The sequence below is a fragment of the Sapajus apella genome, unplaced genomic scaffold (assembly GCF_009761245.1).
Source record: "Sapajus apella isolate SASKATOON/1434 unplaced genomic scaffold, GSC_monkey_1.0 scaffold23, whole genome shotgun sequence".
Taxonomy (NCBI): domain Eukaryota; kingdom Metazoa; phylum Chordata; class Mammalia; order Primates; family Cebidae; genus Sapajus; species Sapajus apella.
In genome coordinates this window covers 13,944,632-13,969,757 of record NW_022436963.1, presented here as the reverse complement: position 1 = coordinate 13,969,757, position 25,126 = coordinate 13,944,632, and the positions used below count along the sequence as shown (strand labels likewise).

Here is a 25,126-nt window from a genome sequence, read left to right as displayed (position 1 = left end):
TGTTGCATAGGTACACACGTGGCAGTGTGATTTGCTGCCTTCCTCCCCATCACCTACATCTGGCATTTCTCCCCTTGCTATCTCTCCCCAGCTCCCCACCCCCAACTGTCCCTCCCCTATTTCCCCCAACTGACCCCAGTGTGTAGTGCTCCCCTCCCTGTGTCCATGTGTTCTCATTGTTCAATACCCGCCTATGAGTGAGAACATGTGGTGTTTGATCTTCTGCTCTTCTGTCAGTTTGCTGAGAATGATGATTTCCAGGTTCATCCATGTCCCTACAAAGGACCCAAACTCATCGTTTTTGATGGCTGCATAATATTCCATGGTGTATATGTGCCACATTTTCCCTATCCAGTCTATCGTCGATGGGCATTTGGGTTGGTTCCAGGTCTTTGCTATTGTAAACAGTGCTGCAATGAACATTCGTGTGCACGTGTCCTTATAGTAGAACGAGTTGTAATCCTTTGGATATATACCCAGTAATGGGATTGCTGGGTCAAATGGAATTTCTATTTCTAGGTCCTTGAGGAATCGCCACACGAGACAGCTTATTTTTTAGCCACACAGAATTGGCATACCAATTCATGTTCCACGTGATCTAGGTGGAGTTCTATTCCCAGCCGCAAGGACAGAGGACATAAGCCATGCCTATGCGAATCTCCACAGCATATTACTGGCCATAGAAATTGTTTCCTGTTTAATAAATGGTGTCGAGAAAACTGGCTAGCCATATGCAGAAAGCTGAAACTGGACCCCTTCTTTACACCTTATACAAAAATTAACTCCAGATGGGTTAAAGATCTAAACATAAGACCTAACACTACAAAAACTCTAGGAGAAAACCTAGGCGATACCATTCAGAACATAGGCAGAGGCAGGGACTTCAATACTAAAACACCAAAAGCAATGGCAACAAAAGCCAAAATAGCCAAATGGGATCTAATTAAACTTAAGAGCTTTGGCACAGCTAAAGAAACAATCATTAAAGTGAACCGGCAACTAACAGAATGGGCAAAAATTTTTGCAATCTACCCATCTGACAAAGGGCTAATATCCAGAATCTACAAAGAACTTAAACAAATTTATAAGAAAAAAAAATCAAAAAGTGGGCAAAGGTTATGAACAGATGCTTATCAAAAGACATTTATGCAGCCAACAAACATATGAAAAAATGCTCATCTGGAGACAGCAGACTGGAGAGGATATGGAGAAATAAAAACACCTTTACACTCTTGGTGGGAGTGTAAATTAGTTCAACCATTGTGCAATACACTCTGGAAATTCATCAAGGATCGAGAAATAGAAATACCATTTGACTCCGCAATCCCATTAGTGGGTATATACCCCAAAAGATTATAAATCATTCTATTATAAACACACATACACACATATGTTCATTGTGGCACTGTTTATAATGGCAAAGACTTGGAACCAACCCAAATGCCTATCAAAGGATAAACTGGATAAAGAAAATGTGGCACATATACACCACGGAATACTATGCAGCCATAAAAAAGGATGAGTTCATGTCCTTTGCAGGGACATGGATGAATCTGGAAACCATCATTCTCAGCAAACTGACACAAGAACAGAAAACCAAACACCAAATTTTCTCACTCATAAGTGGGTGTTGAACAATGAGAACACATGGACACAGGGAGGGGAATATCACACACCAGGGCCTGTTGGGGGTGGGGGACTAGGGGAGGGATAGCAGGGATTGAGCGGATTGGGGAGGGATAACATTAGGAGAAATACCTAATGTAGGTGACGGGGGATGGATACAGCAAACCACCATGGCATGTATATACCTATGTAACAATCCTGCATGATCTACACATGTACCCCAGAGCTTAAAGTATAATAAAAAAAAATTGGCCAGTAATATAGTCAATTGGATATGTATATAAGTTAGACTTTGGGATGAAAGACTGTCTCCATCTTCCTTGCATATTACAAGAGGAATATTCTTCCTTTAGATAGCATGATGTGATGTTGTGCAGTCCACATCTTTAGCAACTTATGTGTGACAACAGGGGAGCCAAACTGAACATGAAGCCACTCCAGAGAAATCAAAGCCAAAATTTTAACAAAAATTTCAGTTGTGGTGATATCATCTGAGACCTGATTCTAGCCTTGCCTGAAGCTGGACTACCCCAGGATATTTTCTTTTGTTGTTTTAAGCCAGTTTGAGCTGGATTTTTCTGTCACTTGCAAAAAAAAAAAAAAAGGTCAATCTGACTTGGCTTGCTTCTCACTCCATCAGTTATGGAGTAGGGCTTGGGAAGAAAAGTTTATGTTTCAAGTGGTAAATGATTGTTTGAGAAGGTGATGAATCCAAAGCATATTCTAGGTACCTGGGTAACTTAGAGGTATGAAGAAACAAATAGCATGGTTAGCACATGTTGCGGCTACAACTAAATTTATAAACAAGAAAAGAAAAAATAGAAGTCAGTTATGATACCAAATTGCTCTGTCTTCTAAAGAATTTTAATCACGTTTTTCATCACTTCATTAATTTGTTTCAATTTTTTTGAAAACAGTAACTATTATTCTTAGAAATAGACTATGTTTGAAACATCTCAAATGAGCTCCTTTTGAATTATTCATGTGAGAAAATCTCTGTAGATATCCAGAAATAGGGTCTCTTTCTGTTTCCCTCACTTAAAAACAACTGACTGCATTTTACTAAAAAGAAAAACTGAACTGAAACCAGATTTGAAAAATTTCACCCCATTTTTCTTTCTACAAAGCAAATTTGCTGAAGAAAACTGGGGGGAAATAGAACTATAATAAAGCATTTCAGTGTTTCTTACTGGATGTTTATATACATGTTTCTTACCTGTTAGAATGTATAAATAGGCAGGCAGCTGTCTACCCAACTAGGCTGAACATTTTTCTAGCACAGGGCCATGAAATCTGAGTGAATTTCACTAGTAGTAGATGTGATTCTACTCTGGGCCATGAGACAAAGACCTTCTATATAAATTCATTCTCTATTTACTCCTCTGCTCATACTTTTCTTTTTCTTCCTAAGGAACGCAAATTTCCCAAGTTTGTATCCAAAGAAATGGAAAACATGTACATTGAGGAACTGAAGTCATCTGTCAACCTGCTCATGGCCAACTTGGAGAGCATGCCGGTATCCAAAGGCGGGGAGTTCAAGCTCCAGAAACTCAAACGCAGCCACAATGCTTCCATCATCGACATGGGCGAGGAGAGTGAGAACCAGCTCTCCAAGTCAGATGTTGTGCTGTCTTTCTCATTGGAGGTAAAAAGACGTGAGCCCTTGAAAGTTTCTTGGCACAGCAAATAGGACATGGGTGATTAGATGTATCGCAATCAGCTTGTTTTTCTTTTTGCACCCCAGGAGCAGTTATTAAAATAACAGCATGCTAAGCGTAGGTCAGCTAATCAGCAAGTGATTCCCCATCTCCAGGAGCCTACATTTTTCTTAAGGAAATGCACTCTGAAAAGCCACCTACTAAATTTAATCTTGTATTACTTTCTGTCTTAAAACAGTGCTCAAGGATTTTATAAAGACCTTATATAATTTAGAAAGTTAAAAATTTTGGCAATCTGTGTTACACTTATGAGAGGCAAGCTAGCATCATTTTGTAGTGAGTTGTAAATTTTCTTTCCCATTATTCTTCCTGTTGGCTACATAGCTGAGAGTCCCTTGTGGTGGGGTCTTTTTTAGTTTATCTCAGCTCCCAAAGTAAGTACCCATTCAGGCTAGTTTTGTGGCAAAATGCTCAACATGTCAATAAGTTTCTCCGTAATTTCTCTTCACACATTTTCTTTTCATATGTATATAATCTAAGGGAGTAGTTCTGATCTAGCTACGTCAGAATTACCTGGGAAGGTAGTTCAGTATGCAGATTCCTGGGCACCACCCAGACCTACTGAGCCAGAGTCTCAGTAGAGAACATATTTTATATGGGAATATAAAATAATGCAACCACTTTGGAAAATAGGTTAGCATTTTCTCAAAAAGTTAAACATTTTTTCCCATTTATTTTATTGCATTTTAGGTTTTGGGGTACATGTGAAGAATATGCAAGATTGTTGCATAGGTACACATGTGGCAGTGTGATTTGCTGCCTTCCTCTCCTGCAAAAAAAAAAAAAAAAAAAAGTTAAACATAAAACTACCATAGATCTAGCAACTCCACTGTCAGATACCCAATAGAAATGAAGACATATATCTGTACAAAGCCCTTGACTGCAAATATTATTTATGGCACCATTATTTATAATAGCCCAAAATGGAAACAACCTAAATGTCAATCAGCTGGTGAATGGATAGACAAAATGTGGTGTACCCATACAATGTAATATGATTCAGCAATTAAAAGGAACATCACACTGATACATGCCATGACATGGATGAACCTCAAAAATATGCCTAGTGAAAAAAGCCAGAGTTGGCATGGTGGCTCACATCTGTAATCTCAGCACTTTGGGAGGCAGAGGTGGGAGAATTGCTTGATCTCAGGAGTTTAAGACCAGCCTGGGTAACATAATGAGACACTGTCTCTACAAGAAAAAAATTTTTTAATTAGCTGGGTGTGATGGGGTACACCTATAGTCCCAGCTCCTTGGGAGGCTGAGGTGGGAGGATCACTTGAGCTTGGGAGATCAAGGCTGCAGTGAGCTGTGATCATGCCACTGCACTCAAGCCTGGGTGACAGAGTGAGACCCTGTCTCAAAAAAAAAAAAAAAAGCCAAACTCAGGAGACCACATATTTTATGATTCCCTTGATATAAAAGGTCTTAAAGGGAAATCTACAGAAATAGGAAGTGGATTAGTGTTGTCTTGGGTTAGGGGTGGAAATGGACATAAGGAATCTTTTTAGGGAAAACTATGATGATTGTCACACAATTTGGGCGCAGCACTGAACTGTGTACTTGAATAAGGCCCTACATGCTTCTTACTCCAAAATTTGAGAACCACTTGTAACTTACTAAAGTTCAAAACCCCACAAGGGTTATAGATTAACCCTAGATTTTCGGGAGACCAAGAGAAGAGATCAAATTTCTGCACAATTAGAATATGTAAAGACGAAATGAATTTTCTAGAACATCATTAAAACCTGCTGTGAATTAACTTCAGGTAATTTGTTTTTCTGTGCTAAGTTTGGATAGAGATACATTAGTGTTTTCAACATGTATTGTGCAGTTGGAAGAGGCAGTATTCAATTAACTAGAGCACTTAGTGTGTGAAAAAATTATCAGTGTAATTTCACACAAACGTTTTTTTAAAAAAAACAATACTGCCATCTGAAGTACTGAATGTATTTTCTTAGGTGTCTGAATTTGATTATTGCCAATTAAAGGTGTCAATTTATTCCCTACTGCCTCTGGTCTTCCTACAGAAAGGTGGGGGGAAGTGGTTTGCTGGTTTTCATCAATGTTTTAAATCTGTAATGTTTCTTTCCTCAATTTTTTTTTTTTTTTGACATAAGGTCTCTCTCTGTTGCTCAGGCTGGAGTGCAGTGGTACAGGTGCAATCTTGACTTACTGTAGGCTCAGCTTCCTGGGCTCAAGTGATCTTCCCACTTCAGCCTCCCAAGTGGCTGAGACTACAAGTGCACACCACCAAATGCAGCTAATCTTTGTATTTTTCATAGAGATGGGGTTTTGCCATGTTGTTCAGGCTGGTTCTGAACTTCTAGACTCATGCTATCCACCCACCTTAGCCTCCCAAAGTGCTGGAATTATAGGTGTGCACTACCATGCACTGCTAAATCTGTGATTTTCTAATTCTTTGTCAGTAGTCAATATTGCAAAGCTGATTATCTGAAATATAGATGTGAACGCGTCCATACTCCCATGTGTATGTGATTCAAATAGTTTGACTTGTAAATACAAGGACAGAATGAAATGTCCTAGGATTCCCAAATACTTTTTAATTAGAGCACTGAATTGCACATCATAGAAAACTGCCAGCAAAAACCATTGCACATCTGTTTGTGAATGTGTTTTGGTGAGCACAGTGAGGGGAGGCAAGAAGAAGGAGAGAGGATTGTCATCTCCTGAGAGCAGACTAGGATTTGTTTTTGCAGGTTGGTGCAAGACATATTTTACGTAACTATACATTTGCGTGGCTGGTGGGGACACCAGATAGTAGTTAACTTTGCAATAAGGGAAAGAAGGTCCACAGGGCCCAGCAGCAGGGCCTTGGGCAAAGGGAGTGCGCTGATGGAAAGCAACAGGTGTTTGTAGAGTGCCACTACGATCCAGGTGCTTTTCATTATAACACTGAACCCTCATAACAGTCTTTTCAGGTGTTTGCAGGTATGGTAACTAAGCCTCAGAGAGGATGAGAAACCTGCACACGATTACACACAGCTCGTGAAGATGTATAATGAAGATGTGAAGTCAGATCTTTTAAATTCCAAAATCCATACTCTTTCGTTGTGCCTTCCATTTCTTTCTATTCATATGGTTCTTCTCAGTGTAAAAATGTTCAGTTATGTACATCATCGCATTTGATCTTCACACGACAGCCACAGAATACATATTATTACCCCCACTTCACAGATCAGGACACTGAGGCCCTGGAGATTTGAAAGTAAAATGAAGTGACTTCAACATCAAATCATTTGCCCGACATCACACAAGTAGTACCATGGTTCGCAAAGTGTGGCTTCTGGGTCAGCAGCATCAGCATCACCAGGAAAATTGTTAGAAATGGAAAGTCCTTGGCTCCAACCCAGGCCTACTGATTAGAAACTCCGGGGTCATAAACCCTAGCAATCTCTGGTTTAACAAGCCTTATAAGTGATTCTGATTCACATTAAGTTTGAGAACCAGTAGCAAAACTGTGACTTGTGGAATTCTGGTTCAATGCTATCCCTATTGTGCTTTCTTGAATCTGGTCCACTAAGGAAGTATACATTTTTTACTCACTCACATTCTTCTCCTTGTGTAATGCCATTACATGCTTTTGAGCACAACTGAATGATTTTTTCTTATATAGGACTAATTATATATCTCTGATGTGGGTCATTTGTTTCAGAGTTTTAAATCAATCTCTCTGCTTTCCGCATTCTTCTCCCTCTGCCATCTCTCATGACAAGGTATACTCCTAAACATCAGAATAACAGGTGATTACATGGAATTGGGATAGTGGTAGGAAGTGCCAGAAAATGAAAATGATACATGTTGGTCCATCATGACACCAGCTTTTTTCCTCAGTCTGGGCCAGAGACTATGCAGCTGCAGACATGTTTTTGTTTTGACTGAATAATGTCGGTCTGTACAGAGTTTGTGTAATTTATTTCTCCCTATTTGAATTATTGTCAACATTTCAAAATCAGCTTTCTGACTGTGATTCTGATTTAGTTTTCCATTTTCTGGAAGGCAAAATTGGAGTATCTGGTAACCCTAAACTGAGAAAAGACAAGGCAACAAGGTTGTAGCTGGCAGCTGCTCCCTTTAGAAGGAACATGTGCCGTCCAGTTTTCCATAGTCCCCACTACTCCCTATTGTATCTCTGAGTCTAATGCTGAATGGTACTTGACCTCTATATTCATACTTGCACTATTACTTATCTTACTGTGAAGAGAAGAGTGAATTTATGAGACTGTGTCTCTATTAAGTTCTGAACCAAAAGCCAGACTATTTTTAAAGGAAATAAGAGCCTATTTCTTGGTAGAAATGAAAAACTGATCTTATTTGCTTAACACAGAAAGAGAAGCCCATTTTGTATGCCTGTCTGGCCCCTGTGAGCATTTAAATCAGTGAGCCTTGTCCTTCTGGTAGGCAATCAGCTACACTATAAGGAATTGCATCTTTGTGCTAGACTGGTCCCAGCATGACTGGTACAAGCCTAATGGAAGCCATCAGATACCTGTTGGTTTTTTCTGCAGCTTCACATCTATGTATTTTCCTCTGGATGATGCTGCCAGGGTCCTTGCCAATAACCTCCATTATGTGAAATTCTCTTTTCAGGTGGTAATCATGGAAGTCCAAGGCCTCAAATCCTTGGCTCCGAATCGCATCGTATATTGCACAATGGAGGTGGAAGGAGGAGAGAAACTACAGACTGACCAGGCCGAGGCTTCTAAACCAACGTGAGTTATGTTTCTCCAGGGTCCCTCTTGTAGAGGGTGGCTGCCACTAGTTCCATTTTGGCCAACTCCAAGGTAAATATCTGGTTTCCCCAGAAGATCCTAGAAGATATAAACCTTGTTTATTTTTCAAACAAGATGAGTTGTCTACATTTTATTTGGCAGCCATTGCAAAGGTTCTAGTTCCTTCAAAGCAGAGAACTGAAGAAAAGGAACAGTCTCCTTTCTGGTGGTTTTAAGTATTCACCCTCGAGAGATTAGTCACAGCTTTCATTCATCAGTATAATGTGCAGGAAAGTTTGATATGTTCACTTTATGATATCTTCTAAGTAATATTTGGTTTTCAGTATAAGACTTAAAAAATTTATATTTCCATAGATTTTAGGGGAACAGGTGCTATTTGGTTACATGAGTAAGTTCTTTAGTGGTGATCTGTGAGATTTTGGTGCACTATCACCTGAGTAGTATACACTGAACCCAATTTGTAGTCTGCTATCCCTCACTCCCTTCCCACTCTTTCCTCTTGAGTCCCCAAAGCCCATTTTGTCATTCTTATGCCTTTGCATGTTTATAGCTGAGCTTCCACTTACGAGTGAGAACATATGATATTTGGGGTTTTGTCTAGTTTTTTTCCTGTATGTCATAGTTATGAATGTATTAGCAGGGCAGTGTATCACATAATACATTAATTCATTGGTTCAATACAATTTTGTTAAATGCATACTATATGTGTGTACAAGGTGTTATTGCACAGTGGAAAGGAAAGTAGTCACTGTTGTAGCCCTATGCAGCTCACAGTTTCATGGGGCCATCAGAAAAGTAATGGCACAAATATATAATTATAAATAGTTATAAATGCTGACAAAGAATTCTTTGAGAGGAGATAGTGGGAAGGACCTGAACCAGTCTGTGAGGACAAGTGCAGAATAGGCCTTCCTTAGGACATATGAGGTATTTGAGCTAATATTATTAAACTTGAGCAATGGGAGTAGGGATGGGTGGAGAGCATTCTAGGCAGAGTGAACAGCTTGTGCAAAGGTCCTGTGGTCAGCGAAGGCCCTGGGTATGGAGAAATTTACAGAAGGCCAGTGGGGCTGGAGTTTGGAGGACAAGGGGTGTCATAAGCTGCCAGAGAGGCAAGCAGGGCCATACCACAGGGAACTTGTTAGGCCTTGAAGAGGAAAGCGTGGATTAGAGATGTGTTTTGAAAAGATGACTCTGGCTACAGTGGGTGGGGAGTGGGCAGGCAGGGTTATGCAGGAGGGTAGTTAGGGTCTTGTTTTAATGGTCCACAGGAGCAATGATGGGTTCATTCATTAGGGTCAATAGACTCTCAGGCTTCAAAAATTGTTGAGAGATCATTGCTCCCTTCCCTCCCTACCCACTATTTTTCTCTCCCTTCCTTTTCTGTCTCAGTTAAGCCCATCTAGACTAATGAGCATCTTTTTGTGTTGGTGTTAATTCATAAGACAGTCATCAAAAGAGGAGCCCCGAACAGCAGCTCACTGCCTCTCCTCCCCCAGAGCATTATGAGCTGTTTGGCAGAACATGAATAACTTACCAGGATGTTCAAACAAAATAGTTCAAAGAAAGCACTGAATGTTTCCTGGACTAGAGAAAATCTGAGGGCATTGTATGCCTTCAAGTGGCTCTTTGCATGAATAGGCAACAGCCTCAGATGCTCAGAAGCTGGGAGAAATTAATGAGTGTGCACAAGAGGAAATGGAAACCAATGCACCTTGTCACATGCCACCCTTCCTCCCTTTTTTCACAACCGATTTCCAGACTGACAACAAATGTGGTTTCTTTTTAACTGACATTGATGGAATCCCAGTTGTTCCTCAAATGGTCTGATCATTTTCCATGCTATTATGTAATGCTGCACTATTTATTTGTGGTTTTTAAAAATGTGTGTTGTATGGGGGGAGAACAACCTATTTGGTGTTTCCGCCAACCTTTTAAGATGCTGGGGCCAATACGGTGTTAGAAGCTTGAGAAGGAAGGAGAAAGTTCTGATTATTCTAACAGACTGTTGTTTCATATGAGCTCTTATAACTCAAAACACACTTTGTAACATTTTATCAGACTCAACAGTTTCAATTGCCAGGGTGAGTGATGAGCTGGTTTTCCTGTGCTTATAAATGGTTAAAACAGAATTTCAGATTGCAGATAATTACAGGATGCTTGGGTCCACCTGCTTGAAATATTCATGTTTCACATGCATACTTATCGCTGTACATGTGGATTATGAGGTCTATATACAGAAACAGCTCACATTGAAACATTTTGCTTTTCCAGCAAAAAGCATACATTTTTTATTCCTCGTCAGGCAATAGGCTTGTTGATTTGTTTGTTTTGTAATGCCTTAAGGATGCAAGTTTCATGACCAGGGTCAAGTCAAATTAGTCGATGGTAGCTATCTAAAGAGCTGTATTGAGAAGGGTTCTGAGGCCAAATCCATACTCAGAGGAAAATGATGCCAAGGTCAACTTGTAACATCTGCCATGGGACAGAACGGAGTACAAGTGCCCTGTATTTGCTATTTCTATAGTATCCCAAAGGGATATTCCCAGAGCTTGAAATGGAACAATACTCGTGTGTCTTCCTGACTTTCTTTATTCTTTCCATGTAGACGCCCATATCTTTCACTTAATTTCCCTCTAAATCCACAATTCTGTACTCAATACTCTTTTTAACCATTTTTCTTTGTCACAGTTCAGTTCTAGTAGTTTTCCTCTGCCTCCAAGTGGTTTGGTTTTGTTTTGGGGTTTGGGTTTGGCTTCCGTTTGTTTTCTTTTGTTTTTTGAGACAGGGTCTTATTCTGTCACCTAGGCTGGAGTACAGTGGTGTGATCACAGCTCACTGCAGCCCTGATCAACCTGGGTTCAGGTGATCCTCCCACCTCGGGCTCCTGAGTAGCTGGGACTACAGGCCTACGCCACTCTCTCCCCTCCTACTTACACTTTCTCCTATTACTAATCTCCAGCTGTCGTCTCTGCTACTTGATTTTAATTATTCCAGAAATTATCCTTTCAGGGATCATCTTTAATTTGTCCTAATAACTCCACTTCATCCTCTGACAAGCTTAGCCCTTTTCCTGCCCTATTCATCTGCTGAATCTTATCTTTGACTATTCTTGTTGCCCGCTGGTGCCCATACTTTATTTATATATTAAAGCAAAATTCCATCAAGCATGTTTTGTTTATTACTGAAATTCCGTGGTTGCTGCTACCGAGTATTAGACCCCATAACTGGAACCATAACATCGTGCCAGAGCACATGTCTGCAAGGAATTTGGCTGTTGTCTTTTTTTTTTTTTTTTTCAAGTATAGCCAAAAATTCAGGAGTACATTCATAACCCAATTTGTCTAAGGGTGTGTTCTTTGGAATCCTCATGTATTGAATGTGACATTTCACACCCTTCACCTCCTTTTATCAGTGCCATCACTTCACTTAGAGCCAGGACCCTGCTCAACATGCTCATATTGGATCAGCTGCATAAGAACACTATGTTCATGAGTTAAATATAGTGATATTTTATGGTTGGAAAAAATGGTGTGTGTGGTGAAGGCAGCAGCCTCTTTTGCTCTCAGCTAAATTGTGGCCCATACTCATCCTTCAGTTGATCAGTCTGTTGCTACCTGTGGGTTATTTTCAAGCAGACTATATCCTCTCAATTCTGTTGTCCTCCTCTCCTGAGTTTTTAACATAGAAATCCAGGAGAGTATATGATCAAGTTTCCATGAGATGTATTTATTTTTAAAATATTGTCTCCATTTGAGATTGTTTTTGCTTCTGATGGGAAACCAATGGGGATACTGAGGCAGGAGTGCTTGAAATCCTGCCATTAGGTCAGCAGCCTCAGGAAGGCATGCAGATGGAGAAGGGAAATGCTTTGGGGATTCCAAAGCATTTGGAATATATTTTTCCACTTTCTTTGAAATAGAGCAGAGGATGGTTCTTGCTCTAAAATGATACTTATCAAAGGGTGACAATCTTACCTTTACTAAGAACAGAGATTGTGTTAAGTATTACCAGAACATGACCTTGAGTGGCATCAAATTATGTGAAAAGGAAGACACTCCTGTTCCATTTATTTTTCAGTTCTTCTGACCAGGTCAAGGAGAACATTTTAATTTGGTGACAGTAGGTCATTAAGACCTCCACAGATCTCAGGCTCAGAGACTTCTGCAGGCAACATCATCCAGTTAAGTGTTTATAGCCTTGTTTAGATCCCATTACACTTACTTTTCATTCATGGCTGGTGGTGCTGCTTTGTCTTTTGTAGCAATGGCGTAAGTTTTTCTTTTTAAAGAAATATATTAACATTTAAAAAGTGAATCAATTTAAATAAAATATATTAAGTAATTTAGCATAGGTGGTACCTGGATATGATAAAGAGCAATCATGAAAGTATCTTGTGTTGGTACATGGAAATGGCAGAGATTGGGAAGATAGTAGGTAAATTACATTAATTTGAAAAAAAAATTGATGTAAAGGACCCTGTCCTATTCCCTGAGTAGAAGATATATTCCAAAATTATCTTTATTGGTAGTTTTGTACAATGTAAGTTACCCTGTGTGATAGCCATGCCCCAAAGATTAAATACTGGAACATTCAAATAATTTTGCTGAAAAGAAAGGAAGTTTGAATTTGCAACCCAGTGTTGTGCTAATGTATCTGAAATTATATTCTATTGAATTGAAACCAAAGATGCCACTTGGCATTTGATTATTTATCAAGTTCCTTACTGACTGACAGGCCCTGGGCTTCGCGACGTATGGATTTCATTATTGCCAGGAATTAGAAAACACAGCCAAACTTGGACACTTGGCATTTTCCAAGGAAATGAGAAAATAAAATGTCCTAACTGGGAAGTCTTGCCACAGCTCTAGTGTTCTTCAATGAAAGCTCATCTGATGCGACCATATTAAAACAAAAGACAAAAACAAAGCAAAATGCAGCAACTTTCTGTAACATTTTTCTTCTATGAAATATATTACTCATCCTAATGGTACAGTGCAGAGTGGGCCAGGCTCATTATGCCCAAATTATTCATAGAAATGGAGTTCTGTTAAATTGTTCCCACATTGTCAGTTACAAAGTCAGAAAAGGAAGTGGTTCCCTCCAGTTACTTGCCTCATGTATTATCTTCTTAATGGTCCTTCCTTTTTCAATTTAACCAAAATGCTTTCTGTGTACGGGGCCATGGAATGGTTTAAATGGAGGCAGAATATTTTTCCTGAATAGCTTCTTTGATATTTAGATGTGATAGGATGGTATGAAAGAGTAGATACTCGAATTCCTTCAGCAAGTATACACAGGATGCTTTCCTTGTGTCCAACCAGTACTGGTGCTACAGCTGTGAATAACGTATCTCAAACCTTGGCCTGTGGATCACACACTCAAGTAAGGAACATAGGCAATAAACAAGTGAACAAATGAATATATAAGGGTAATAATAGATTATAATTTGTGTTCTGAAAGAAATAAGCAGGCTGCTATGGTAGAAAGTAGTGGGGGCATAGGGAAGAGGAAGTGCAAAGGCTTTGAGGTAGGAAGGGGCTTGATGTGTTCCTGGACCAGAAAGGGGAATAATGTGAGTAAAAATTGTCATTGAGGGAGAGTGTTTACAGGGAGAGTGCAGAGAGCCAGGCAGGGCCAGACAACCTAGGGATCTTAGGGGCCATGAAAAGGGTTTAAATTTTATTCCAAGATCCCGGAGAAGCCATTGGAGGAGTTTAAGCCAGGGAAAATATGATTGTATTTACATCTTGAAACCTAAAATATCTTTAAGCACCGAAATAAACTTGGAACCATATATTGGTCAACTAGTCTTTATTGAGCATATGCTGTTTGCCAGGCTTTAGTGTTAGAGTGAAAGATGACACAGATGTGGACCTTTGAAGTTGTATACCCATGGAGGAGAGTTGATTGGAAAAATCTGAGTCCCTGGGCATGGTCTATATTCCAGGGAGCCGCAGTAACTTTTGAGGACTTTAAAGGCCACTGAATGGGAAAGGGAATGAGGATTCCTGAGAATCACCTCCTTTTCTGTCTTGACACTCCATGTTCAAGTACACAGTCCAGGAGTTATTTATGCAGAGACATTATGTAGTGAGAACTTGGAGCTTGGATGCCATTTATCTTGTTTTTCCTTCCTGGAAAAAGGTTTAGCTTCTTTCCAAGTTAATTAAATCATAAATGGTAAAAGTCAACACTGACCCAGAAATTCAATTTTGCTAGGCTCCCAGAAGATATGTGGGTTGGGAGGAAGTAAAATTATAATCACAGTTTGGGATTCTCAGACACTGTCCTGCCTCTCAGACCAGAATGCTTGGTCCAGGATTCCCAACATTAAGACCAGCTGGTGTGTGTCTGTTAGCTGGAGGGTGAAGGTGGGCAGACTGGCAGGACAACAGACAGCAGGATAGACAGTGGAAAGGAATCTAGGTGCTGGGGAACAAGTTTTGGAGAGAGAGCTCCTAGTTCTGCTCCCAACTCCATCATAAATTTGCCAATTTGTCTTATGTAAGCCACCAAGCTTTCCAACTTCACCAAGTCCTGAAAAGTGGAATCCAAAGTCCCTTCTACCTCAACAAATCTGTGATTAGTTCAACCAACTAACTGGTCCAGAAAAGAACCATAATGTCAGCATTTAAGAGTTTTCAGGAATAGTTTCAGAATTGGATGATCAAGAAGTGGCTGGAGTTTGTCAGTTAGACATTGATACTCCATCTAAACGTGAAAAATCTATGAAAGTTTGGATTTCATGAGTAGTCTAATCTTGTGTAGCTATGAAAAAGACTGTACTCTTCTTAAATAACTTCTTAAGAACTAAGTGACTGTAAGTCATTTCCTTTCTGATTCAGCTTCTCTAATACCTTGCCTGAAAAGATTATCTACTACTTATATCTGAAGTAATCTAAGAACTAGACTGTTTTTCTATCACTGTTCAGTAGAAATCAGGGAGCACACAGGAAAGCATGTCATAGAGTTGTTTGCCTATAATGATAGAATAAGGTCTAGAAACTCTAAATCCCCACTAATGAGAAAATAACAGATACTTGATTTAGATTCATCAGTGTTCATAAGCAGTATGGTGTCATGGACAAGAGTACAAAATTGGGAGCCAGAGCACTGGGTTTTACTTCTGCTGTGTGGCTGTGGGCAGGCTGCTTAGCTCTTTTTGCCTCCATTTCCTCACTCTTACGAAAATTAATTACCGTATATAGAAAATGCTTAAAACACTGCTTGGGCAGTTAGTAATCCTGTTGGTTATTATAATCATGGCTTTATTCTTGTTTGGATGGAGGAAGGGAAACAAGCTGCCCTGAGTGTAAGATAGTAATTATTAACATTGATTCAATATCTTCTATGGACCAGGTGCCATGCTAGGTGTTTCATCATTTTATTTAATGCCCTGCCATGACCTATTAGATAGGTACTATTGGTATTCCCATTTTGCTAGTGGAATCTTGAAATCCGGAGAGGTGAAATGACTTAGTCAAGTTGCAAATATAATAGCTAAGCCAAAAGCCAAACCCAAGGCCTGTACTTTTCACCCATTCTGCTAACCTACCTTTCTAAAAGAAATTGGATCTCTAAAATAGGGTAATTTAATTAGCATTGAATATTCAACAAAACTATCTAAAAATGTGCATTTCCTTTCCATAAATTCCGTTTTTTGTGGATTAAAACCCTGCCCAAATTTAAAGGTGATGAGTGTGCTGACGCACACACCAGCACAGGCGTTCCACCTCAGTGTACACACTCAGCAGGTATTATTCGACCCACATACAGCAGCACTCTGAGGTGTGACTCATGTGAGTCTAAAAAGAGAATCCCTGCCCTTGAGGCATTTACACAATCCCAGGAGAGACACTAGTGATAATGATCATCATCTTCAAGGGAATCATTGTCAATAACAACTGCTCCTACCATTTGTTGAAATCTAGGTACCAGGCAGTGAACTAGCTGGAACCATTTGGCTGAGTCAGACAAACCCGGGTTTAAATCATGATTTCACCACTCACCAGCTGGGTAACCTTGGGCAAGTAGCTTCTCTTCATTAAGCCTCAGTTTCCCTAAATTTGAAAGAGAGACAAGAACACAACTGCCTGATGAGATTGTTGTTGAAAAACAATCTGATCTATGTTAAGGGCTGAGTTCCATGAACAGAATATTGTAACCTCTCAGGAAATGGTATTAATAGCCAAAACAAACTGTAATCTCACTGAATCTCTCATGATACTGTTAAGAAATAGAAGGAAAAAGAGACACTCAGAGAAGTTAGGAAGGCTTCCCCCAAATCCTACAACTCCACACCCCCATGCTCCAAACACCTGGAAATCAAACAGCCAAGGCTGCCAAAGGAGAAGTGAGTATCGTTGCCAAAATGCTTTCCAGAGCCAGAGGACATATTCTGAGGGCCGACTGCCTTTGATGTGATGATGAAAGAACTAGTTCTCAAAGGCAAGACGAATCCAAAAGGCAGCATCCTCCTTGAGTCCTCACCCAGAGTCACAGCCCTGTACAGCCTGGGTCTCCACAAGCCTGTTCTTCCGGCTTCTTTCTGGATTAGAGCCATTGTTCAAGAGGCTAGAGTCCAGCTAAGATAATACTTTTTTGTGTTTGTCACTTACTAATTTAACTTCCCCTGTGCTGTGATATGGAACTCGCCTCAGCCTAAGGGTACAGATGAGTGCCGGCCCTCTGGGAGGACAGAACATTTTGGCATGATGCCAATTATCAGGGAGTTTAGAAATTTCTAGGCTCTGGTGTTTAAACTCTGAAGTCCTTCAGAGTCACCTGGGTTCTTGGGTAAGGATTCAAAACCTCTCAGGCCAGCCCATAGCTTCTGGTTTAGATGGTTTGGGATGAGGCAGCTATTTCAGGCATCCTTAAACAGCTGCAGTCTGGGTGGAAGCATTTCAGTGAATATATGAAAAATAAAGGTTCAGCACAGGCATAAAAGCAAAAGCTTCGGGGTGATAGAGCCCTTAGTTTGAATCTCACCTGTGCCACCGACGTTTTTATGGTGAGTGAGCTACTAAATCCTTCTGAACCTCAGTTTGTTCACTTACAAAATAATACTGATGACACTTACACCATAAGCTGCTTAATAACATTTCAGATTTAACATATACAAAGCACTTGGCACAAATGTAAGAGATACTATTCTTATTTTAAACACTTTGCTGTCAGTGGACCCAGGGTAAAAAAGGAAACAGCACAGACCATCAAAGTCAGTTGGTGTAAACTAAAGAAACTAGACACTTTATCTTTCAGTTAGATGCCTTTTTTAGTTTCCTTTGGAATGTGTTCATTTATGTGTAGGTCCCTTACTTGTACTTGGAAAAATCTGTCTATCAAGCTAGTATTCTTATAATGCCTTATTGTAAAGATGATCTTGGTTGATTCAGAGCTAAACCTCAGCAGCAAGTGGTAAAGGGGTATGGAAAACCTGAGAAGGAGCCCAATATAATGGGCTTGAAAACCTCTTTAGAGTACTGATGACCATAAAGATAATTATAGTGCAGATCTCTCTACCTAAATGAGGCTAAAAGAAGAGAAGATGGCTGCAAAGTATCTAGGGGCGAGAAAAGAAAAAAATAATAATAATAATAATTTAAAAAACAGAGAAAGCCAGGAAAGTAAAACAAACCCATTGCATGAGTTCTTGACACCAAACCACTATCACTTATTAAGTAATAAATAAAATACTTATACTCACACACACATACAAATATACACACCAAGGAATTGCTAGATGCAACACAAGTAAATCTCTGTAAATTTGACTTTTAGCAAGTAGGACACTATACAATCCAGTAATGACAGGGATTTGTTTTGGATGTTGTTCTTCTGTAAATTTACTAGAGAGAGGGAAGGAATAAAGAGAGAGCTCTTGTCTCCCAAGCTTTATGCATGCAGTAGTACAATAGAGTTGCAGGATCAATAGTCGAGGACTCTTAGAGGCAGAAGGCTCTGGGCGTGATGTCCCATTTCTGCCCGGCCATGTGATGTCACCCTGTTTTTCTCCCTGCTGTGTCAAATCACTCAACCTATTTCTACCCCAAGAGCAGAATTAGGTGATGTTCTGTTGAGCCAAATGTAGCAGGACTTGGGGCCTAGAAAATGTTTCTTTTTCAAAACCTTCCTCCTTTAAAGAGACCTCAAATAAAATGAATCTCAAAGCCAGCCTGGTCTTTAGAAATGGCAGCCTCTAGAATAACTCAGTCTGCTCTTTTCGTCACTTGTAATCAGAACGAAGCATCCCGTGCAGATCTCACAAATACTTATAAATCAGGGGGAAATCAGATCACAGAGAGAAGTACATACGATGCTACTGACCAGACTCCTGGGTTCATCCAGTCAGCCCTTCCTTCATCTCACTTATCTGAGTGGTTGCTGTGTGCTATAAACACTGTGCTTTTGAGGTGCTAGGGCTACAACAGTGAATAAAAGCAGAAATGTAGCTGTTATGGCACCCGCAATCTAATGGGACTAACAATAGACAAGGTACATGTAAGTCATTGGGCAGAGGTACCTTCAAGTTTGGCTTTGGCCTTACTATTCAGTTAAAATCTCTTATATACCTCTAGCTTCAACTTGTCTTTAGGAGACCCAATAGTCAAGTGTTATTTCAAAGTCATTTCTGAAATTTCTGGACTTGTACATGCTCAGTGATCATGGAAACACATGGATAATCATCAGAGCCAATCAATGTGATAATGTCTGTAATACAAGCAAGGCACATCATTCTGACTTTTTGTTAATATCTGAATATTCTTAAAAATAGATGAGCAGTCCAAATGCATGTTAGAGTAAAAAATCTTCATATGTCCTTTATATGTTGAATTCTATTAGTCAGTAGAACTACAAAAATATATATAAACTATGTATTATCAACATGTTAACATGTAAACATTGTTCATTATAAAACTATATGAATAAATAAATGAATAAGGAGATAAATAGTAAAAGAGTACAGCTTAATATCTTTAGGAAGGATACTATATCACTTTTGAGCCAAGAAATCTTCAAAAAATTTAAATAATCATGCAAAGCAGAAAAATAAAGATTAGGCTAGTATCATAATGCTAATCTTGCTAGACCTGTTTGAGGCAGTAGCATTCATCATATTAAATGAAATAAGATAAGCTTATCTTAATTCTTTTCTATCTGGAAGGAAAAAAAGCTTAACCCTCTATCAGTGTCACTGTCAGCAATCAACCATACTGAAAGAGCTGGCCCCATAGTATTTCACTTCCCACCAACCTCAAGTCAAAGCAAATGTCCATTTAGCATCTGTCATAAATGTGTTGTATAGAGGCAGCAGAGAGAAGTAACAAAAGTTTAAATTTTGGCTAATTAAGTTTTTAATAACAACATTGTAATAATAACTAAAGTGTTAATTTCAATTTATTCTCGTACCCTCAGAAGTTTATTCAGTGATATCCATATTCGGCTTTGGCCAAATATTCATTTTTAACCCTCAGCCCATTTAGCATTCAGCCAAAATGTGGGTTCAGGGCTCCTCCACCACTGCTGTGAAGCAAAGATGCAGGGTGGTGATTCAGTGGAGATTTACCAAGTTGGGGAGAAGCTGTTTTAATTAGAGGGGTCAGAAAGTATCCCCAAGAGGTGGCATTGTACTTAAACCTAAGCAAAAGGGAGCCAGTCATGCGAAGAGCATGGTGGGCAGAGAGAATCGTCAAGTCCTGAGACCCTATGACAAGAAGGCATCTGTGACGGGCAAGAAAAAGACCTGAGGGTGGAGCACAGGGAAAGGCAAGGGAGAAGACAACAAGGCTGGCAGGGCCAGATCCCACAGGGGCTGGAGGTCAAGGCAGGAGGCTTGGGCTTTATGTCCCAAAGTAACCTGGTTGGATTTACGTATTTAACAGATCAGTGTGGCTGCTGTGTAGAGAATGACTGCATGAGGCATGAGCAGCAGTGGGAGTAGGGACACCAGTTGGGAGGTTGTGGCTGTCATCATGTAAGAGAGGATGGTGGTTGATGATGGCAGACAAAAGCAAGTTCAAGATACATTGGGACGTGGAACCCAAACTCTCTTCTTTTCGTTCCCATTCTCTGCTCTTTTCCAAGGGTGGTACTATGCCCTCTGGAGGTTGCATTCTAGCAGTGGACAACACTTGGCTCTTCTCTCGGGAGTTTATAACTGTTTATTAACACCAAACCCTGCTCTGCACACACTGCTTGCCAATTTGTAAGTTGTAGTGCTAGCATCTCAGTGAATGACCTTGAGTGAGTTGAAGTCACCTGGCATCTCTCGAAACCGTGTGGATAGTGGATGTACAGCTGTGAACTGGGGCAGTCAGTTCTCGAGCTGGTCCTTTTATTCCCCACAAGGATTATTCTACAGCTGTACCAAATTTGTTCTTTTTCCACTTTAGCAGAGACATGTCTTTTATAGAACGTTACATGCTGACATTAGGGTGACATTGACACCAAACCAAAAAAGAGAATTAACTCATTCCCTTCCCCTTCTAGATTTCATTTCCTGCTTAGTTTATAAGTCAGATTGCACTGTGCTGTGGTCATGCTTGCTGCTGGGTAGGGAGGTATTATTAACGGGAAACTACTTCGAGGAATAACCTACAGTGAGTCCAGTCCCACTGAGCAAGTGAGCCATTCTCTGTAGATAATGTCAGTGTTAGGTACTTAAAGTCTTTCATGAGGATAATGTTTAATTACATGTAAATAAATCAGGCTTGACTCCAACTCTGCAGTGGAATCTTGGACCCAGGACTCTCCCAACAGATGCAACCGCTAAAAAGTCTGAAGGAAAAATGTTTGTTTTATGCATACACTTCAAATTATGTTTCTTTGGTAGCCATTTTGTACAAGGCAGTGTGGTTGGTCTTATTATTGGCTAAGTTTTTAAAATAATATTTGGTGTTTTTCTGACCAAAAAAATTATAATGCTTGTTGCAGAAAATTAAAGGAAAGCGTAAGAAAAAATTAAATAGTACTCATGATCCCAGTACCCAGAAATAATCACTGTATATGTTATGGCATTGTTTTCCAATATCTATGGGTGTGTCCACACCCATCCACAGATATATGCATGTGATAGATAACTTTGTATGAAAATCTGCATACTCACACATGATTGTTCCTTTTGCATCAATTCCTAGAAATGGTATTATTAGTTCACAGCTAGTTATTTCCCGTATGTTGAATAGGGTGACAAATCGTTCTAGTTTACCCAGGACTTTTCATTCTTGGCATTGCCCCATCCTGGGGCAAACTGGGACAGTTGATCACCATGTTTTAGTGAACACACCACATCTGCTCAACCTCCATCATCCTATATACTGGGAGGAAGTGAATGGCTAAAGTCCACTTGCCGTATTTGTTTTTGGGAGACCTATCTCTCTTCAGCTTCTACGACTAGAAAGCTGTCTCTGTCTCTGGCAGCCTCAGAGAATTCATTGCAGCTTTTAAATTTGAGCCTGGAATTAAGATGTGGTTCAGCTGTTTGTATACAAACAGCAAGCAAATCATTGTGCTCAAATGAAGGTCACTGCCTGGCCTCACTGAACAATCTCAATTTGCTCCATTTGTCTGGATACATAAAAAGCTGCACAATTAGAGTTATTATATAAACAGCAGAGTGATACTTCATGTAACTAAGCGAGCAGATTCTACTGTGGTGTTTGTACATGGAAGTGAGGGCAATTAATGTCTTAGTTATATTTGTGCAGGATCTTGCGTGGAAGCATCAGGAGAAAACAAAGTCATGGATTAAAATACACAGGGGAAGAATGCACATGAAACAAACACAGTCATTGTGGGAATTTTCCAGGTCTTTCACAAGAACTAGTAACAGTATAAGTCCTTTTGTAAATAGAATGTTTTTGTTAGTTTCTTCCTAATGCTTTAAAATCCATCAGTGATCAGGCCACCAAATCCATACTGCACATGTTAAGTTCAAGTGACAGTGGGTCTGCATAGCAAGTATTAAAACCAAGGTTAATACAATTAGTTTTAATTACAGTGAGCTCAGATTAGTGACCAACTTCATTGCCTACCACCTAAATTTTTCCAGGCTCTAGGAAAAAATATTACATATAGAAAAAATAAGTGTGTTGTATGTGTATTTGTGTGTGCGTATTATACAGCTATATAATTTTTAAATATATATTTATAATTTGAGGAAAGACCCTTCTTTTCATTTTGGCTTTTATTATCTATTTTAAAAAGTAAACTGAAAAGGTTTGCCCCATATTTGAAATGGAAAATTTAGGCTCTTGGGAAATAAGATGAGAAGCCTACATAACCTTGAGGACACTTGAAATAGAGAGGCAGTTAATAGGACTTAATTCTAAACCTAGGTTGCCACGGTGACTGAAACCACAAGTCCCTTGAAATTTACATCAAACACCTTTTTTTTAAAGGGGGAGAAAGTCACACAAAACTCCACATCAGCATTATAACATGTTATTAGCTCTGATTTTTTTTTACACCCAAAGTACAAATCAAAAGTACATACTTTATCTGTATGAGGTTAAACCATTCAAGGGACAAGTGATTAAATTTTCTTCATGGGAATGCTTTAAGAAGAAAATGGGGCTGGGCACCTTGGCTCATGGCTGTAATCCCAGCACTTTGGCAGGCCAAGGTGGTTGGGTCACTTGAGACCAAGAGTTCAAGACTAGCCTGGCCAACATGGTGAAACCCTATCCCAAAAATACAAAAAACAAAAAGCCATATATGGTGGTACATGCCTGTAATCCGAGCTACTCAGGAGGCTGAGGCACAAAAATGGCTTGAAGCTGGGAGATGGAGTTTGCAGTGAGCAGAGATCTTGCTACTGCACTCCAGCCTGGACGATAGAGTGAGACTCCATCTCAAAAAAAAAAAAGACAGAAAGAAAAGTACAGATTCAAATATATTATCAATTCAACCAAATTAAAGACTATTGTTTGATGTGGGTTTACTGTTTGTTTTCACTTTGCATTCTGATTAACCTGTTACCTGTTTCCTTATTCATTCAATAAATGTTTACATCAAAATATGTATTAGATGCTGCTTTAGACACAAGGGATACACCAATGAACAAGACAGACACAGTCCCTACCCTCAGCAAACCAGTATTCTACTGGGTGGAGACAAAAAAATACAATTAGTTCAACCATTGTGAAAGACAGCATAGGGCTTCCTCACGGCTCTAGAACCAGAAATACCATTTGGCCCAGCAAGCTCATTACTGGGTATAAACCCCAAAGGATTATAAATCATTCTATTATAAACACATGTGCACACATATGTTCATTGCAGCACTGTTTACAATAGCAGAGACTTGGAACCAACCCAGAGGCCCATCAATGATAGACTGGATAAAGAAAATGTGGCACATATACACCATGGAATACTATGCAGCCATAAAAAAGGTTGAGTTTCTGTCTTTTGCAGGGACATGGGTAAAGCTGGAAACCACCATTCTCAGCAAACTGACACAGGAACAGAAAAACAAACACCACATGCTCCCACTCATAAGTGGGTGTTGAACAAAGAGAACACAGGGACACAGGAAGGGGAAAAATCACATACCAGGGGTTGTCAGGGGATAGGGGCTTCGGGGAGAGATAGCAGGGGGTGAGAGGATTGGGGAAAGCAAACATGAGAAGAAATACCTAATGTAGATGACGGGGGAATGGATGCAGCAAACCCGTTACATAGGTATATACATGGCACGTGTATATCTATGTAACAAACCTGCACATTCTGCACATGTACCCCACAAACCTGCACATTCTGCACATGTGCCCCAGAGTATAATTTAAAAAATGGAAGAAAAAGTATGTAAACAAGTAAAATAATTGAAGACAACAATGAGTGCTATGAAAAAAATTAGAGTAGTATGATGGAAAAATCACTGAGTGGAGAAAAACTCGCTTGAGATTGGTCTCAAAGTACCTCCCTATAGAGAAACTATTTGAGTTGACACTTCAATGTCAAAGATCCACTCACCTGAAGTTCAAGTGGAAGAATAGTCAAGGAAGAGAAGGAGCAAGTTTAAAGTCCCCAAGGTGGGAAGAAGCTTGTAATGTTCAAGGGACAGGGGGAAAAAAACTGTACCAGTCTGTAAGCAAGAAATAAAGTAATAAGAGACATGGGCAAGGACCACATCGTGGAGGCCTTGTAGGACATGAAAGAACTTTGATTTTCATTTTAACTGTAACAGGAAGCCCTCAGAGAGTCTTACACAAAGAATGGCCACAGTGCTGGCTGCTTTGTGGGAAATGGATTGCAGGGAAACATAGCATACTTAATAGCTCTGTAATATTCTAGTTCAAAGTTGAGTGACGGCCTCCCAGGTGTTTAACTATAATCCTTCGGAAATTACATCTATGGGTGTACTATTTAGCAATAAAAAGGATTGAAGTCCTCATACATGCTCCAACATTGATAAGCCTCCAAAAAATTATGCAGAGTAAAAGAAGCCAGAGGCAAAAGTCCACATATCATCTGATTCCATTTATAAGGAAAATGCAAATCTGTGGAGGCAGAAAGTAGATGAGTGGTTGCCTAGGATTGTGGGTGGGAGTGTGGTTGACTGCAAACAGACACAAAGGATCTTTTTGGAGGTGATGGTTATGGTCTAAAATTGGAGTACAGCAATAGTTGCACAATGCTATAAATTTACAAAAACAGTCATTGAATTATACACTTAAAACAGATGAATTTTATGATATGTAAATGATCCCTCACTAAAGCTTTTATTTAAAAAATATCATCAGGAGAGAAAATTGTATCCATGTTACATATGTTCTTTTCTTAAGAGAGTAGACATACGGAGACAAGTAAGGCGCCTATTGCAGTCCTCCAAGCAAGAGACAATGGTGACTTAGGCTGGATTGACAGTGAAAAGAAATAGATGTTTTACAGAATGATACAAAAAGCCTCATGGTTGAATTAAGACAGAGAGAGAGAGAGAGAGAGAGAGAGAGAGAGAGAGAGAGACAGAGTGTGTGTGTGTGTGTGTGTGTGTGTGTGTGTGTGTGTGTGTGTGTG

General features: G+C 39.7%; 1 protein-coding gene across 41 annotated transcripts in view; it reads left to right on the top strand.

Annotated features, from left to right (window-relative positions):
* Positions 1–25,126, top strand: part of CADPS (calcium dependent secretion activator) — a 471,326-nt gene that overhangs the window by 217,596 nt on the left and 228,604 nt on the right. For all 41 annotated transcript variants that reach the window (XM_032290346.1, XM_032290356.1, XM_032290353.1 and 38 more), the window contains exons 5-6: positions 3,038–3,271; positions 7,959–8,080. In XM_032290346.1, coding sequence (XP_032146237.1) covers positions 3,038–3,271; positions 7,959–8,080 — 356 coding nt within the window. The remainder of the gene's footprint in view (positions 1–3,037; positions 3,272–7,958; positions 8,081–25,126) is intronic.